The sequence below is a fragment of the Ciconia boyciana genome, chromosome 12 (genome assembly GCF_034638445.1).
Source record: "Ciconia boyciana chromosome 12, ASM3463844v1, whole genome shotgun sequence".
NCBI classification, from domain to species: Eukaryota; Metazoa; Chordata; class Aves; order Ciconiiformes; family Ciconiidae; genus Ciconia; species Ciconia boyciana.
Window position 1 is genome coordinate 17,917,489 of NC_132945.1, and position 17,013 is coordinate 17,934,501.

General features: G+C 39.1%; 1 protein-coding gene across 5 annotated transcripts in view; it reads left to right on the plus strand.

Annotated features, from left to right (window-relative positions):
• Positions 1–17,013, plus strand: part of GRIA3 (glutamate ionotropic receptor AMPA type subunit 3) — a 154,891-nt gene that overhangs the window by 22,489 nt on the left and 115,389 nt on the right. For all 5 annotated transcript variants that reach the window (XR_012044781.1, XM_072877152.1, XM_072877153.1 and 2 more), the window contains exon 3: positions 11,159–11,398. Coding sequence is in view for 4 of the 5 variants with exons in the window: in XM_072877152.1 (XP_072733253.1) it covers positions 11,159–11,398 (240 nt within the window). In the remaining variant the exon portion in view is untranslated. The remainder of the gene's footprint in view (positions 1–11,158; positions 11,399–17,013) is intronic.

A 17,013-nucleotide genomic window follows, 5' to 3' on the forward strand; every position in this document is an offset into this window, starting at 1 on the left:
ACTGGCCATGTTTCTCTCCAGTTTGTCATCTCTCGGTAAGATCCTTCCTGTCCTTAGCACAGTTTTGTTCAGTGGTTGACCTCCCAGAAAGATGATGCTGCAAACAAGGGATAACCAGCAACGAGGACAGGCCTTCATGGTGATGATGGTCTTCTGGAAGGAGCTCGTCCAGTAGCTCACTGCACAGCTAGAGTAATGGTACAGCCGTGTGAGAACTTTCCTTAAGACAGAGAAATTTATTGCCACCTGCCATCCAAACTGCTACAGCTAAGCTGTTTGGTGCTGGTAGATTGGCTATAGGGACTACTGTCATAAAAATACATGCTGCCATTTTAAGGCTGTTTCCCCCAACTTTGTACTGATCTGGGTATTGCACAGTTGTGTTTGAGACACTGGTGAGACTCATCTGCTTGTTCCTTGGCTGAACAATACCTCCCAAATGGGCTAATTCCTTATGGTACGTTAAGGACTGATTGAGAGCTGTGGAAGGTTCACTGAAGTGACTTAGTGAGGGAAGGATCCACAGTGCATTGCTCTTTAGAAATTTATACTTATTTTCTATTCTCTGCCATAAGGATTAGAGTTTTTGTTCCCAAGACCAGATAGCGTTGGATAGCGTTGCAGTTCCTTTGTTGTTTGGGTCTTCCCCCTGCCTCAGTTTTTCCTCTCCCTCCTAAGTTTACACAGTGTTTTTGCAGGATGCTGGGAATTTGTTGGTGTATACAAACAAGGTGTTAGCAGATTTAGGGATTCTTGTGAAAAGCCATAGAGGAGAGGTGTTTTTTTAGATAATTCTAATAAATGCTACTCTTGCAGAGGGATTTGGATTAAGGATGCTAATGCATCTCTGAGGATGGAGCACGCCTGCGAACCAAGAGGCAAAGGAATGAGTTGGAAAGTAGGCCTGATACAGATGATTAAAGAGTAGGTTGAAAAAGTGTTTATTTCAATAGCAACGAAGTTGCTTAAATATGTGTTTTATTTACATACAAAGAAACATTGCATAAAAACAGGCCTGTGTTTGAAATACAGTACAAATTATTAAATCCACTCATGTACCAGAAACTCATAATATGAAAATACTAAGAAGTTCGCAGTGAGCAGGCTGGTGAACTGTACATACAGAACAACAAAAATTCATGACATCACTGATACTAACTTTTGTGAGTATTTGGTATGCAGCACACAGTCTCACCTATCAAATTCCCCTTTTTCAAACAGAAGAACTGCCAGTGACTTCAGATGTTGTTTGCAGTAAAGATTAAAAAAAGGGGGCGGGGGGGAGACAATGAAGATGCTTTTGCACGTAAAACTTCTCTTCCTTGAGTCACTTTAGACTTTTCAAGGGGCACCAAGAATTCAGGCTTAGGAGCCTCTTGGATAGGAGGATGTGGATGCAAAGCATGGATTGTAACCCACTGATGATAAGCCATGGTGTGAACAATGTGTGTAGCTTGGTAACTTTGGTAAATGTCAGAATATTTTCAGAGGAAAGCTAATGTTTGTTAATGGTGTTTCCAATATGGAGGAGCTGTAATGGAGATAACATAACCCAAAATTTTTAAAAAATATCTGTGGTTCTGCGTTCATTTGTATTTATGCTGATGAGACCACAAACATGATGAGATCACAGCAATATTCTCTGGCCTGGGTGGTGGTTGTGAATAAAAGAGCTTCTAGCTCATAGCAGTGGAAGTTACTGGAGTCTTCTTGCTTTCTGTTAACTCTACTAGCAAGTTTGAGAGAGAGGGGGGAGGAAGGGCTGTTCTTTGAAGTCATCGGTTTGCAGGTGTTTTCCTGCTAGGAGAGACTTTAGTAGGTGTTAGCAGAGAAGAGACTAGGGAGGTGTGGAAGTGCCATGCTGTAAATCAGATTAAATCATCTGATCATCAATTAAATCATCAATACCCCTAGTACAGCTAGATTGTAATGCATCACTGAAGGGGGACCTGCTATCAGAGTGAGCCTCTTGGTAATGTGACCCTCAGCTCTCATTCAGTGTCTTGTGCACGTACTTCGGTCTGTGTCTGTTCATCAAAACACCTAAGCGTGTGCTTAGATTTGTGCATGCAGCTTTGGGATCCAGGACATCTAGTAAAGCCTTGCTGGTGTCAGTGAAGCAATTCTGTTCACGTAGAGTAAGGTTGACCAAGCTGTGGTTCTTCAGGTGCGTGCGGTTCTAGAGAAATTCAAGTGCTGCCCCGCACTGCCACTGTCTCATGACACACTAGGTTTCTGATGAGGACTTCTACGACCTCTTGAGTAGAACCAAAGGGCTGCTAGTCTGGCTTTGGTATGAGGCATTTAGCTCTTCTCTGTCAGGAGAAGATAGGAAGAGTCCCACTTCTCTGTCACTATCACATACACCCCTGCAGGCCATGGTCTCATGCTGTTGCTGGTGATTAACGAGATTGTTCTCTGCTGGTGAATGTAGCAGGGTCTCATGGAGCACAGAAAAGCAATGGAGTTGCACCAGGTTAACATTTCACTATACAGCTGGCTGAGAGCAGACTTTGAACCAGTATTTAAAGCTACAACAATCTGTCCAAACCCTCTGAGATAATTTCAAAACAAATAATTTCGAACTAGGCCTGCCTCACTTGGCCACCCCCTCCTCCTCTGAAAGGGCAGCAGTCAGTTAAGAATTAACATGTAGCAATGTGACTTTCTTTCACAATCAGGCTTTTGCTGTACCATTTCCATCAATTTTGGCTTCCACATTATTCAGCTGTGCACCAGACAACTCTTTTGTTATGTGCCAATTAACCCAGCTTGATAAATAGTGATTATGCATAATTTATACAGAATAATATTCTTGTTGTTCCCTGTAAATAAGGCACTGGCTTAGCTGAGGGTACTGGTCTGTGAATTACTGTCAGATGTGACTGTGTAGGTCCAGGAAGCTGGTAGCTAGGACTCTTTGGACTGTAAGGCAGATAGAAATGATACCAAGAATAAAACTAGATGAGGGGGGTGCTTTTTTGTTTGTAAGGGGAGGTGGGATTTTGGTTTTGCAGTTCTGTAGTTTGCTCTTTCAATGTACTGAATAGGCCTCTCGGTTCTAGTCCAGCTCTCACTGAAGTCCATGGGAGCTTCTCCAGTGACATTGGTGGGTACTTGATTGTACCCCTAAGGAGCATCTTCAAATAATTTCCCTGGTTGCTGAAGCCAGGTTTTCACAGCCATTCTGTTTCCTCTTCTGCATTAACTGATCTGAAGTCTCTCAGACTGATAAGCTGACAGCAGTGGGGCATGAAGAGTGGGTGGGAATTGCATAGCCCCACGAACCTTGACTAAACAGGGGGAGGAGATATGGAAATGTGAAATCCAGTCCACTGGTCCGAGATGTACTCGCAGTGACAGCGCTTGCTGGAATACGATTGCAGAGGCTCCAGGAAAGTGTTAGGGACTGTTGCTTTGGGTAAGGTGGGCCGTCTGTCAGCCAGCACCATGCTCTGCATACATAGAGCCAACCAGAAACCCTCCGGAGCTGGAGGCTGCTTGCACAGCTGCTGTTTTGGCGATCGCATCCCCTTTCGCCTTGGACAGCCTTAATCTTGGCCTTTACCTTGTGGTGAATTTTACCCAGTTCAGTGATTCCAGGTGTGTTTGCCATTTTGCCTCTTCTGTCTCATGCTCTGTAATATATCCCCACAGGCCTATAAATGGCACCACCTCAGCAGACTCAGCTCATCTTTCATCGCAGTGCCAGAGCCTTGTTTTGATTTATTGCCTTTCACCACAGTGGCCCAGAATGAAGTCAACTTCTGAAATCACTTAGGGAAGGATCTGCTGAACAAGCATACATTTAATAATATGCCTCTGCCTTTTTACTTCCTCCATACTGGGATGTTCCAATGAAATAAGAAATCCCATCAGTGTATCGGAGTGCTGGAGATAGCTGCTGCTGATTTGCAGCTCTGAGGTGCAGCATTGCCTTTAACTGCTGCGCTTTGATTCAGCCCTGCGTTCTGCCTAACATCCTCAACTGTGAAATGCGGCCGTTCTGTGATGGGTGTGACTTATTTATTTTTTCTCCATACCACAAAATGCTTGCTTTTCTCTGAGCCTGTTGTTTAAAGCATTGACGAAATATGTGAGAGAGATCATCTCTGAAGATGATAACGATAGCTACTTGGATACTCCCTGGTCTACCACGTCTTGTCAAATTCACATTAAAAACACTTTTTTGAGCATGTCTTTTTGTTCCAAGGCAAAGTGCTTAATGTCTTGTGGAACTCTTATTACTTTGTATAAAATTATAGAAACGTTCATTATTTTATGTTGAACTATTAAATGTTACTATGTGTTTATTAGAATATGCATATTACTAGAGTATATTGGCTGCCTGTAAGTAAACGGCTGCTAAATTTCCCTGTGTTTTATAACTGAATAACTTTTGAAAGAATAGGGTTTTTCATATTTTTCCTCTGACCAACACTTTTAGAAAAATTGCTTCAGAAAATAAGAGATATAGCTACAATCCAAAGTGATCATAGCATGCTGACATAACGTACTAGATAAAAATGAAAAGCATTTCAAATGGTTTGAAGACATTGAAGCACAGATGGAAACAAGTTATTTAACTCCAGTGTGTGTTACATATTTGTGTTGCATGCACACGGCCCATGTTTCTGCAGGGATTAATCACGAAACACGAGTTGGAGTCTCAGGTGTGAAGAACACAAATTATCATTGTTTGCTGTTAATATATTTATTATATTATTGTTAGGGTTTTATTTGACTGTAGTAGTATATATAAAGGCCAAAATGTGTAAAGTTTATTGAGTTGAGTCATGTATGTCATAAATAACTTGGCACACTGAAGGAAACCAAGGTTGTGCTAATGTATTTGTACAGCACCCAGCACCCAGGAGCGGTAATTGTGATCAGGGTTCCAAAGTCATCCTGAAAAGCAGATAAGAAATAAAGACTCATTTAATAATACATAATGGAGTTGTGATAGGGTGACAAAAGTCATCCTGAATGGGATCTTGACCAGAGAATGTTTGGGGATGCTTGGATCTGGACGTTTATTTTGGATTGCTTTCCAGTAAATGGTTTGTAAAATATGAATAGATGAATCCTTATGCCTTTCATTTGCAATTTAATAATACCCCCCTCCCAGTGCCTGAAGGTACTGTTTTTATTTTATTGGCTCTTCTAAAAAGAAATGCAAACTGAAGGAAGTGTGTATGTTTGAAGAAGGCACTAGATCGAACGAAGCAAGCTGAGTAGTTCTTTATAAAAAGAACTAGATAAAACACACTGCAGTTACATCACTGAGAAAACTGTTGCCATAAATGAAGTAACAAGAGTAAATCATAATTTTGTTTTGCGCTCTGCTGTGAGGTTTTGGGTTGGTTTTTGTTGGGGGTTTTTTTGTTTTTTTTTAGTTTTGGGGGGATTTTTTTATGTTTGTACGGGCACGTCCTTTGTTAGGTAGGATGAGAAGTGATGTTATAGCCAATATCTCAGGAGGATTTGTATCTAATTCCAAGTTGTAACCTCCTTGGTTCCCTCCCACCCCCAAGAATATTCACTATTAACCATTTCAGAAATTGATGTTTTCAGAAATGCTTCTTTTCTCAGCTGAATTTTAAACAACTCAGTGGAATATTTTCTTCTTGACAGAACTCAGTGTCCTAACAATTTAAATGTAAAAGCTAGTTTTATTTGCCATAGGTAAATGCAGTTCACTTCATTTTTAGTTTTTAATATGATGAGTTTGTTTTTAAAGGAAGCTCTCAAGTCTGATTGCCTGGAGCCCCCCAAAAGTAGCTCATTCTGCATTTGGGGACACCGCTGTGCTGAAATCCTCAGGGCTTAAGGTAGAGAGAGTGTGCCTTTTCGTTCGGTGTATTAAAACGAAAGGCAAAGAAAGCAGTAAAGGCATTGTCAGTCTCTCTAAGAGCCGGTATGCTTACTGTATGAAGTGACGTTAATGATAACCCTTGTATTATTACAGCAAGGAAGTCATAGGATGGAGCCTTAGATAGAAAATAGCAACTGCTCTGAGATACGCTGCGTATTATTCCATTATAAAGTAGTCCCATTAGTCTGTTGGCAGAGGCTGGCAGTGAGAATTGTCTGGAATCCAAGACAACTGGCAGAGGAAAGTGGAGGGAATAAAATTATTTCACAGCTGAGGGAAACACAGAACACAAACCCAAGGAACTGGTATGAGCAATGCGCAATAATGTCAGTTGTGATTGTGCTCCTACAGCGCCTTTCATCCCAGAGAGCTGTATAATTATCAATAAAGCAGGCCTTATGGTGCCCCTTTGACATAGATTAATTTTGTCAGACCTATTTTATAAGAAATTGATATGAACAAAGGGGAAATTACTTGTCCATACAAACAGTAATGAAGAAGGAATAGTGTCTGAGGTATTGTAACCTCCAACCCCTGACTCCAAAACTACCAGGCTGTTACACCCCTGGGCAGAAGTGCACTGTATGCCACTCTTGGGAGGATCCTGCCAACTTTTACAAGTCAGTCATTAATTATATCATCTAGTGGAAATGGTGTATTAAGATCCTCCCATTAACATATTTCTTTTGTTGCCTTTATACATATTTTCTTTAACAAGCAAAATCCAAACCTACTTGTAAATGTTCCTAGTAACGCTTCAGTTGTTTATAGTAAGAACTGGAAGTAAAAAAAAAAAAAAAGTGTCAGAAGTTTTGACTTTAGCTTCCAGGCAATAGGCAGTAGAAATGTCAGAGCCTATACAACCTTGCTGTGTCAGGAATACTCACAGTCACTAAAAGGCAGAAGAACTAAATACCATTAGAAAGCAAAAAATAAATTTTAAAAAGACACAAAACATCTAATAACTTGTGTGAAATGGGGCATCTTTTGAGATTCTGGCCTGGAGCCTTCCTGAGGTCTGAGTGAAAAGAAATCACATCTGGTTAATCTTAGCAAGTTTCTGTGGTGGGGCTGATTTGACTGGAGGGAGGATGAAACTGCTAGTAAAACAGAAGGCTGGGGTTCATTGAGTTACAGTGACGTCAAAGATTTTTATATATTTGGGTTGGGTTTTTTGGTTGCCTCTTTTTTTTTCTTTTTTTTTCTTTTTTTTTTCTTTCTTTAAGCAAATTCTGCTTACCACTGTGACCACTCTGGCTCTGAGCATTTTCCTTCCTTGGCAGGAAACACTTCAATCTCTCATGACCTGAAAGTTCTTTATCTTCTCTTGACATGCTTGAGAATTCACAGGCTTCTGTCATACCATCCCTTCCTCTCCTGAAAATGATGGCATGTGGCAGCTAACTTCCTCTGAGAACAAGCCCAAAGTTAAGTCTCCATTAATAAATACTCACCTTGCACATAATACCAAAATAACAGCTTCTTATGATCCCCCATTGGATAACTGCTGCTCAGGACCTCTCTCTCTTGTTTGTGGAGGTTGCGACTTTTTCAGATCAGGTTATAAAGCAACTTGGTTATGTGCCGTCCTTGGAAACCGTTGCACGTCCACAGTATTAAACTATAATTAAGAGCAGTTTCATAAAGACATAGCTCAGCAACAAAAAATTGCTTTTTTTTTTGAGGAATGAGGTTGCATCAGGATTTGTCCAAATCCCTTCTTTAACAGCCAAAGTATGTGTTTGACCATCTGCATTTTTCAAATAGGGAAAAACAAACATAAACCAACTGTGATTAATTAAGGAAAAATACCAAAATTCTTAGTTGAACATGAGGATTGTTCTGATTGTCAATAGAAAGGAGTTTGTAAAAAGCACTTAAAGCTAAGGTTTAGTTAGCGTTTTTAAAATTTTGCTTGTGGCTCAGTGATGTTAGAATAATAATGTAATTAAAATGAATGTAATTACATGTTTGGTTTTTGGAAAGCAAGTAACAATATGGCTATGGGTTCATGGGTGTTCAGTAGGTTCATCTGATCACATAGGAGATTAGGTCACAAACTAAACAAAAGACCTAATGCTACAAAATTGTAACAAAATTGTGAGTTCAAAAATGCAAATGAACATTGAGGACGAACATAATTGGCCTTTTAGCTTCTCCTTATAAAAACAAAAGTTTGTTTGCCTTTTAAATGGGCCAGTAAAATTGAATTAGCACCCTACAGTGCATGCAGAATAGATAGTCAAGAAGAATAAGCTATAAGAAATAAGCAGAGGAGCTAAAGAGATGAAGATTTTTCAAAACGAATAGAGGACAGATAGTCTGTGAAAGTGTTAAATCTTAAAGATTTGCAGTGAATACAAACCTGAATCAGGGGAAATAAGACTGGGCAGGGGAGTGCACTCGTTAGAAGATATTGTTAGTGATCCTCCAGAATTTTTAGGAAAAAAACATTGCAAATATCTGAAAGGCCAAATCAGAAGCTCTCACTTGTGCTGGGATGCTCCATGTAAGCAGCAGTTCCGTGTTGGCTATTAGATATTGTTTGGGGAAGGTCCTGCTTATGGTCAGGCTGTTCACAGGCTGATTTTTTTTCTTCTCAGATTACTCACAAATTGAGAATGGGCTCTTCACATAAACGAGCACAATCTGCTATGAAAATAGATACACCTTAATTCAGTGTTTTAAAATAGTCATACAAAACAGAATTTTGTCCAAAGGACAAAGACCTTGAACCATTTTTGAACTGTTGACCACAGTGCCTAGGTGCCGTATCTCTAAGAAGAGGAGAGAGCACAAACTGGACCAATTCTCAGCTGGTTCCCAGCACAATGTAGAGGAACTGGTCCATGCTGGAGCCAGCTGCTGCTGGTTACCTGTAGCACTGCACTGATTCTCTCCACTGACTCTATGGGATGTAGGAACAAGCAGTCCTAATAAGAGCTAATCTGTATTCTTCATTGTAGTCCTACCCTTAGATAGCATGGTAAGCTTTCTGAGCCCCCTTGTGACTCTTTTTCAGATACTGTGTCCCTTCAAATCTGGGAGATTTCAGTGGAGTCACAGTTCAAAAGTATTCCTGAGCCTTATAACCTGATAAGAAATACTCTGGGTTTTTAGGGTCAGGAGACATTTGAGGAGATGTTTTGTTTGCATTGCAAGAAGGGATGTTTCCTGGAATACTCGCTCTTCTCTGCTTTCTCCACAGTACAGAATCTACATAAAAAACCTAGTAAACTAGGCCATTAATAAATATGCAAAAGGAAACCTGATCTGTGAGGTACTGACTCAGTGTATCTGTGGACAACCAGCTGTGCTAGCCCCACTTCAGTGATTATTCCCGTGGAATTAGAGGGCTTACGCGCCATTGATATGATTTGGAGACTGCCAGACTTCCTAATGTAGTCTTTATTTTTCCCTTTTTTTCACCTGTAAGTTAGTGCCTTTTATTTGTTACTTCAGCAGATAATTTTTATGGTAGCTTTTCTACTTTATATCCTGCTGGTATATAGTTTAACAAAATGCCTTTTGAAACAGTGTATTTAATTCCTCAGTCATGCCTCTAGGAATAAATTCTTGCTGTATTATAACTTCTTTTATATCCTTTCTTTACTGTGGTTGAGAACTTCCGCAAACTTTTCTTTCAGAAATGACTACTTCTTATTCCCTCTCTGTGCCTCACATGTGTCTCTTTTCTGTGTACACCAGCTGTTATTTGCTGCTGGTATCCACGACTAGTCATGTCCTGTTACAGTGGCTTAAACACTTAAAGAAATTCCTTAATAGCCTTTCTATTTTTGCATCTGAATCTCCAGGAAGAAAATCGAATTTTCACACCTGACTACCTATTTGAGGTGTTATCCATGATGCTGTGTCAGTGAGCTGATATTGTGGAGAATCCTTTTTAAAATTACTTTAACAGGCTTTAGTGATTCTGAATGGTAGCATTTATGGTAGGAAATGTTTCATGATGGTACTTTCAGAAGTAACGATGCTGTATATTTCTGTGTAGAAGTCATGTCTTCTTTACCGGTAATTACTTCCCCTTGCTTTTTGTGAAGTTAAATATGCAGTGTTTTGGCGAAAGTGGTTAATGGGGCTAGTTGAAAATTGTTGTTCAATCCAGGTCTTGACGAGCGAAATTGTTAATGTTGAATGAACATTTTTCTGGGAAACTTATTTTCATTACAAATGGGACTTGCTCATCTCAGTCCAGAAATGTTTTGATTTAGAAGTGCTGCTGTGCTGTAGTGTATTTCAGTTGTACAATCTTTATTATGGACCAGAGCCCCGGCATCTCACGTATCAGGCTCCCTCGCTATCTCTGATGCAGTCTCCCTCCATGGAAAGAACCCAGGGTCACAAGAAGTTTGCTCTGTTCCTACAGAGTTAAACAACAGAGAAACTCTTTTTCCTGCAAATCCCATGAAGTTGACCACGTTTATAAATTGAAATACTTTCATTGTTGTCCAAAATGGTCATTGTTCAATCTCTATAAAATATGGGAAGTGAAGTGTTTCCCCAGATAAGTACATGTGAAACAAAACACCTTTGACTGCATTTTTATTATTTTCTGGTACTAGATGAGTTCCTCAGGACACCAGAATGGTTAATGACTAAAAGTCTCCAGGTTCAGGGACATGAACTTTTGTCCCATGAAGCAGCAATATGTGTTCCTCATTTGTGTTGTCATTAATGAGCCATACACTTTCCAAATTGCTTCTGAAAGGTTTTAACACTGAGTTAAGAAGCCACCATAATTTCTCACTGAAAAAGACCACACCCAGATTTCATACAGAGGTTTCAGAGCTGTGGACTATAAAGGAATAAACCATCCAGATTTCTTTGAATCAGATGTGAATCAAGGTGGGATACCAGGGAAAACTACATCTTAATGTTTTGACTTTTAGGCAGACCTGACATTTGTTACGTAGCTGCTAACAGAGCTCTCAAGGTGCTACTCAAGGGAGGGAGGGTATTTTACAGACAAGCAATGTAATCCCATGTTTGTTTTTAAAGAATATGGAGAGATTAGTGCATTATAACAATATAGCAGGACAAATCACAATCAAAAATGTGCTCAGGCCAGTTTAATTATGACAAAGTTGGTATAACTCACAGCTACACTAAAATTAGTATATATTATCTCATTAATTCATTCCATCTGCTGCATCATAGAGAATAATTTCAGAATTGCTTAGAAGGCTTACTTCAAATATACTTTGAAAGTTTGTTTGCGTTCATCATATGTCAGATATTAACACCCCTGTCTGTCTTTGTTAGTCTGTTCACAGTTTTCCAGAGGAGTTTATGCCATCTTTGGATTCTATGACCAGATGTCAATGAACACACTGACGTCATTTTGTGGAGCCCTTCACACATCCTTCGTCACACCCAGCTTCCCAACAGATGCAGATGTGCAGTTTGTCATCCAGATGCGGCCAGCATTAAAAGGAGCCATCTTGAGTCTCTTAACTCATTATAAGTGGGAAAAGTTTGTGTACCTCTATGACACAGAACGGGGTAAGCACCATCATTTTAAGTGATTTTTCTGTTTCATAACTTGCCATAAGTATTACCAGAATCAGTTTGCGCTGCCTGTCCCAATTTTCTTCTGGATACAGGTAGCACATTCTGATGGTCCTAGAAAACAAGTTTATTCTGAAGAAACCAAAATGAATGGATAAATGAAAAGAAGGCTGATCATTTGTATTCATATTACTGATCATTTGTAAAGACATTGCTGGAGGATAGTGTTAGCAGTGCAAGCATTCAATTTGGAATACCTGGTTTCCATGGAACCGCAGACTCCACACTTGCCAGGGTTTTTGAGTCCTTGCAAAATAAATAAAGTCGGCACTATCAAGTAGGCTGTTAAGCAAGACCTTCCACTGTGCGTGACATCGCAAATCCCACACCATGTTACATAAATGCACGTTTCTCCTGTCACTGGACAAAGACAATCCATGCTAAGATACACTCTGGAGATGTTTAGGCATCAATAACGGTCTAAGAATATAATGCACAAGATGCTTTAGTGCTCTGCTGGAGAAAAGATGCTCTAGATATGTCACATGGATATCCAGAAATTAATTTAGATACATGACAAGAATGACTAGAGATGTATTTTACTAAATGAAAACATATTAAAACCAGTCTTTCCATGCTTAAGCCAATTGTTAACTACTAAGAAGCACCAAAGGTAGCAAATCCTATCAAAAAGAGATCTAAGCATCAGAAACCATTTTCTGTGAGGAATCTTGCGTATTTCTGTGGAGCAGCTGTTCCCGCCTGCTCTGAGTGTACAGAATTTGCTTGGTTACAGATTTTACCTGGATGGCATTTTTTGCATCAGATAGATGTGCAGCTGCCCTTCTCACCAACTTTATGATTAACAATTCCAAGATGTTCTTCAAATGAAAGGGGTCTGGATAGAGCCAAAGAAGCTTAGATTCCATTCCTGGCTCCCGTGACAAAGTTCTGATACCCTAGGCTACTGCATAGTGATAAAGATCAAGTCTTCAGTGGCTGTGCTTTTCACACTGAAGATTAATAGCATCACCCAACTAAGGACATACCGTATGTTGAAAGAAAGTAATTTTTAGTCTGATTTGAGGTGAATGCCAAGAGTTCAGAATTTTGAGTGATTTGGAGGTGTTAAATATTTCTAGCATTGAAAAACACTAGCTATGAGATCAAGTAGGAAAGTATGGAGAAGTTAAGAATGCCATTAGTTTTTAAATCTTTTAAAACCACTATCCATATTTATGGTTAAGTCCACTTTTAAATGAAACCTCCTGTGAATATGCCATTTGTCTGAGTAAGAAAGGTTTGATGTGACCAAATGGGATAAACATACAGCATGTGGTAAAGTAAAATGTTATATGTTCCAGGACTGATGAAACTTACCATGATTAAGGCTAATAAAATTTGCTTTGGAAAGAGATGCATCAGTCATCCAAGATCATGCCTAATAAGAAATCTGGCACTTCACACTAGAAAAACCATCCAAAACAGTGGGAGTTTCACTAGAACTTGTCTAGATGATATGACTGTCAGACTAACTGAGATAGTAACGGAAGTCATGAGGGAAGACTTGTGGACTCGGACTTGCATTTTTCTACAATTCTCAGTGTGCACAATCTTTAGGTAGACACAGTCCAATCATGAGCTTATTATGATGACTAATCCCTTTGGAATGGTTTAGGTTTAGTCTAGGCTTCATTTTGCCTTGTTCATACTAAGATTATAATCACAGGTTAAAACATAGCTCTTGCTGGCAAAATTAGCCCCAAGAATCTGACTTTACCCTCTGTTGCCTTCTGCCCCTTGTCTTGACTTCCCATTCACATCCTACTCATGATTTTACAATTACTAATCAAAATCACATTGTGAACCTGCTGTGGCTCGCATGCATGTTATGCTAGCTGTATGTTATGTCAGACATTCAGACGAAGTGTCAGAGTGCGAAATCTGAATTAGATGGCAGCGCAGGTGACTGTAGGATTATAAAATGTAGCTCAGGGTTAGAAGATAAAGGACAGCTGTGTCTTTAGGATGGAAAAGGCATCAGTGCATATAGGTAGCTTGATGATGGGCTTTGAGTTGTTTGGGATGAACTTACCACATCTTGTCTGTCCTTCCTATACATATATCCTCGTTTCTGTTGTTTGATAACGTTTTGCCATCTGCTAAAACAGGAACAAAAATGAACAGTTGATTATCTTCAGTTACTGCTGGTTTAGTTAGGTTAAAACAAACTTGGTAGCCGTCTTATCAGTTATAATTGCTGTATTCTTCCAGCATTAAAATAAGTTAAGAAGATTCATATAGGAGGGAGAGGCAGGGCAATGAGGTACTGGGAAATAGACATTAGATTCCTTTGTTTGATGAGCAGTAATTGTGGATGACAGCACCTGAAACATTTGGCAATTCCAGTAGGCTGCCTAATTTCTTGTGATAGGCCTTCAAATACAAAAAACCATCCCAAGAGGTTGAACAATAATAATGGTGAATGACTCCTCGTGCCAGGTAGTGAATAGGCTCTACATGTTCCTATGCTGAGATACCATTGGAAATGAAAACACTAGAGCTGTCACAATTTTTAATAATTCCTATCTTAGATGCTTAACTGCTTTGAGGCACAAACAGTGTAGAGAGACAGTGTTAAGCAGTTTACTGTCAGTTCCTGAAATAAACTACCATTTAAATACTGCTTTTCTATGAAGATTATCAGCTCACTGGTTTGTTCTGAGAATCTGAGAAATCACAAAACATCTTTCATATGTTGAGTATTAGTTATGGACTAAATTGTTCTTGCAGGTAGTTTTACAGTGTTCTGCTGAAGCAAAACCCTGCCATGTATTAAACATTGCATTTACTATTAATAAATACCTCAGCATATTACAGATGCCATACAAAACTGAATAAACCTTCTTGTGGTTTTATAGTGCTTATTAAACTATTTCAGTTTAAGCTTAGGAGAATGGAGAATCAGCTCTATAAAATTGTTTTCCTTAAGCAGTGGCTTCTTTGTCATCAAATCATATAATCATATGGTTTCTCCCTCGGTGACATTAGGCACGATACTGTGATGTTTGGCTCCTGCAATGAAGCTATTAATCCAGTGAGTTAGTGTGTACATTGTATATTTGTAAGTACATTATTTTCTGTTGCTGGACTTATTCTCCTAGTACCAGCAGAAAAAATAAATTATACTTTGCAGAGAGTAATGATGCATTAGGAAATGGCTGCTAAGGGAAGAAAGGACATTAAGCAGCGTATAGAAGAAATAGTCATATGTTCATTCCATCCCACATGCTTGTAGTCCATGTGAAAGAGAAAGGCAGGGTTGATTTCTGTTTGTATTAACTCACATCAGTAAGTTGACACTGTTGGTTGCTGTGATGCGTGCAAAATATCTGATTAATTATATGGTGCTAACTGCCTCAGTAGGCTTCTCTGCAGTAGAACTAAGACTAATTAAGATTATGTCAGGATGAAATGAGATGGGGTTACATACAGAAAGCTATTAAGAATTTGGGTAGCACTTGTCAGGAAAGTCACCTTTTGCATCTCATGCTGAGGATTATGTTTCATCAAAAACTTCTGGTTTATTTCCAGTCTTTAGGTCTGTTTCTCCTCTTGCTTTACTTTACTGTAAATCAGATGGTTATTCCACTGAAGTCAGTGGGCCAGAGTAACACTAGTCTGAATGTGTGGAGAGGTAGGCTTGTGGTTTTCGTAGTCATCTTAATGTTGTGTGAGAGTGTGAAGCATTTCTCATTTAATTATAAAAATAGTATTGTAGATTGTAAAACCGAAGCTTTTGTTTATTTAAATTTCCATAATGTTTCTTAAGTAAAGTTTCAGTTTATTTTTGCCTGAGAAACACTGTTTTGTACAGATTTTTCACTTTCCATCTGTCAGTACAACACTGGCATTTTGTCCTAAGTTACTTTGATTTGTCATACCAACTTTGCACAAAGACATTGATTTCTATCATGCAGATCACTTAAACAAAATCACACCGAGTGATTTCTGTGATGTGCATCCGGTCTTCCTCCTCTTCCTTCAGATCATAGGAGTCATCACAGGACAGGGAAGTAACTTTGTGTAATGCCTACCTATGCAATGGGAGCTCAGTCTAGTCAGAGGTACAGATAGATCACAGTCTTTATGGCATTGTAACCAAACACCTCTCTAAATCTGAAATTCTTCTGTCATTTGGTTTTGATTTAGTCTGTCAGGAGGTATCTAGCGACACTGAAAATCAAGGGAAAAAAAAAAGCTTTGGTAAATAGGGTTATTGTTGGCTAATTTTTTTTTTTTAATTGCTTAACACTGGCTAGCTGAAGGCTGAGGCACGGGAAGTGTTCGTCTAAAGCCCCAGGTTATGTCGCTAAGAAGAGTTGAAAATATCTGCTTTAAAAGCAATTACATCTTTAATCCTTACTGCCACAGAAACACAAAAATTTGACCTGAACATAACAGATGGGTAAGGATGCAGAAGGCCTGAAAATACAGCTTCAGAAAATATGACCTGTCCTATTCCTCTTAAATATAAAACCTTCTGGTACCCTGTTGCATAAAGAAATGCCAGGTAAAGAGCCAAAAAGAGGTACAACTGTAAGCTTCTCGATGATTATGCGTAAGGCATCAAATTGCCTTAAATTGGGTTCAGTACAAGGCAATGAGGTCTGATTCACTGCTTCTGCTGAAGACAAAGAATAACTCTTCTGTTTAGTTCTGCTTTTACAAAATGAGGTTAGTTATCTATTGCTATCAAAGGACAAGACACTTCTGTACTGCTTTCCCTGGAGAATGAGAGATTGGAGCTGATAAAAGAAGCGGTATGTAGAACCAGGCTCATTATATCTTCCGCAAAATGAAATTGATGGAATTTTTTTTTTTTTTTAATGAAATGAGTTGCGCTGAAAATCACTGATACCTAGAACATAACATTTTTTGCAAAACATTTGGGGTAAGATTAATTTTTGTGGAATCTGAAAAGACTTTGCTTTTAGTACCTGGTGGATTTCTAGGGATTTTGGAGTGTTGGGTTTTGGTGGACTGAGTCTCTGCTGGAAACAGCAATGAAAAATGTAATCCAACTCAGAATGGCTGACTTCTGTTTATAAGCACCTTCCATCAGCAGACAGGTGCAAAAGAACTCCTCCCTCCACATAGCTCATTTGTTAAACTCTGTATTGTCTTTCTGCATGTCAGGAACTTTTATCTTCATTTATAAAGATCATTCTTCAATAAAGGGAAAAAATGAAACTGGTGGTAGCAGCTACACCAGCATTAGTAAACCCTGAATTCAGCACCTGCTGAACAGTCAAATGTCAAAAGAATCAATAGCTGAGCTGTTCATTAACATGTTTATTCTTCAGAGCAGGGGAGTTATTCCACTAGCTGAAGAACTGATCTGAATCCATTGCATGCAGGAAAAAGGATTTAAGGCTGGCTCACAGTTTTCTCAGAATTAAACGTGGGCTTGTTCCATTTTAAAATTACAATTTTTGTTTGCTAGTATGTTACCTGTTTAATTCTTCTCAGTTGCACCTATAAGGTTGATGCGATGTATTTTGCTTACACTTTCAAAAGTATGAAAGGGTTTAAAATCTTGACATTAT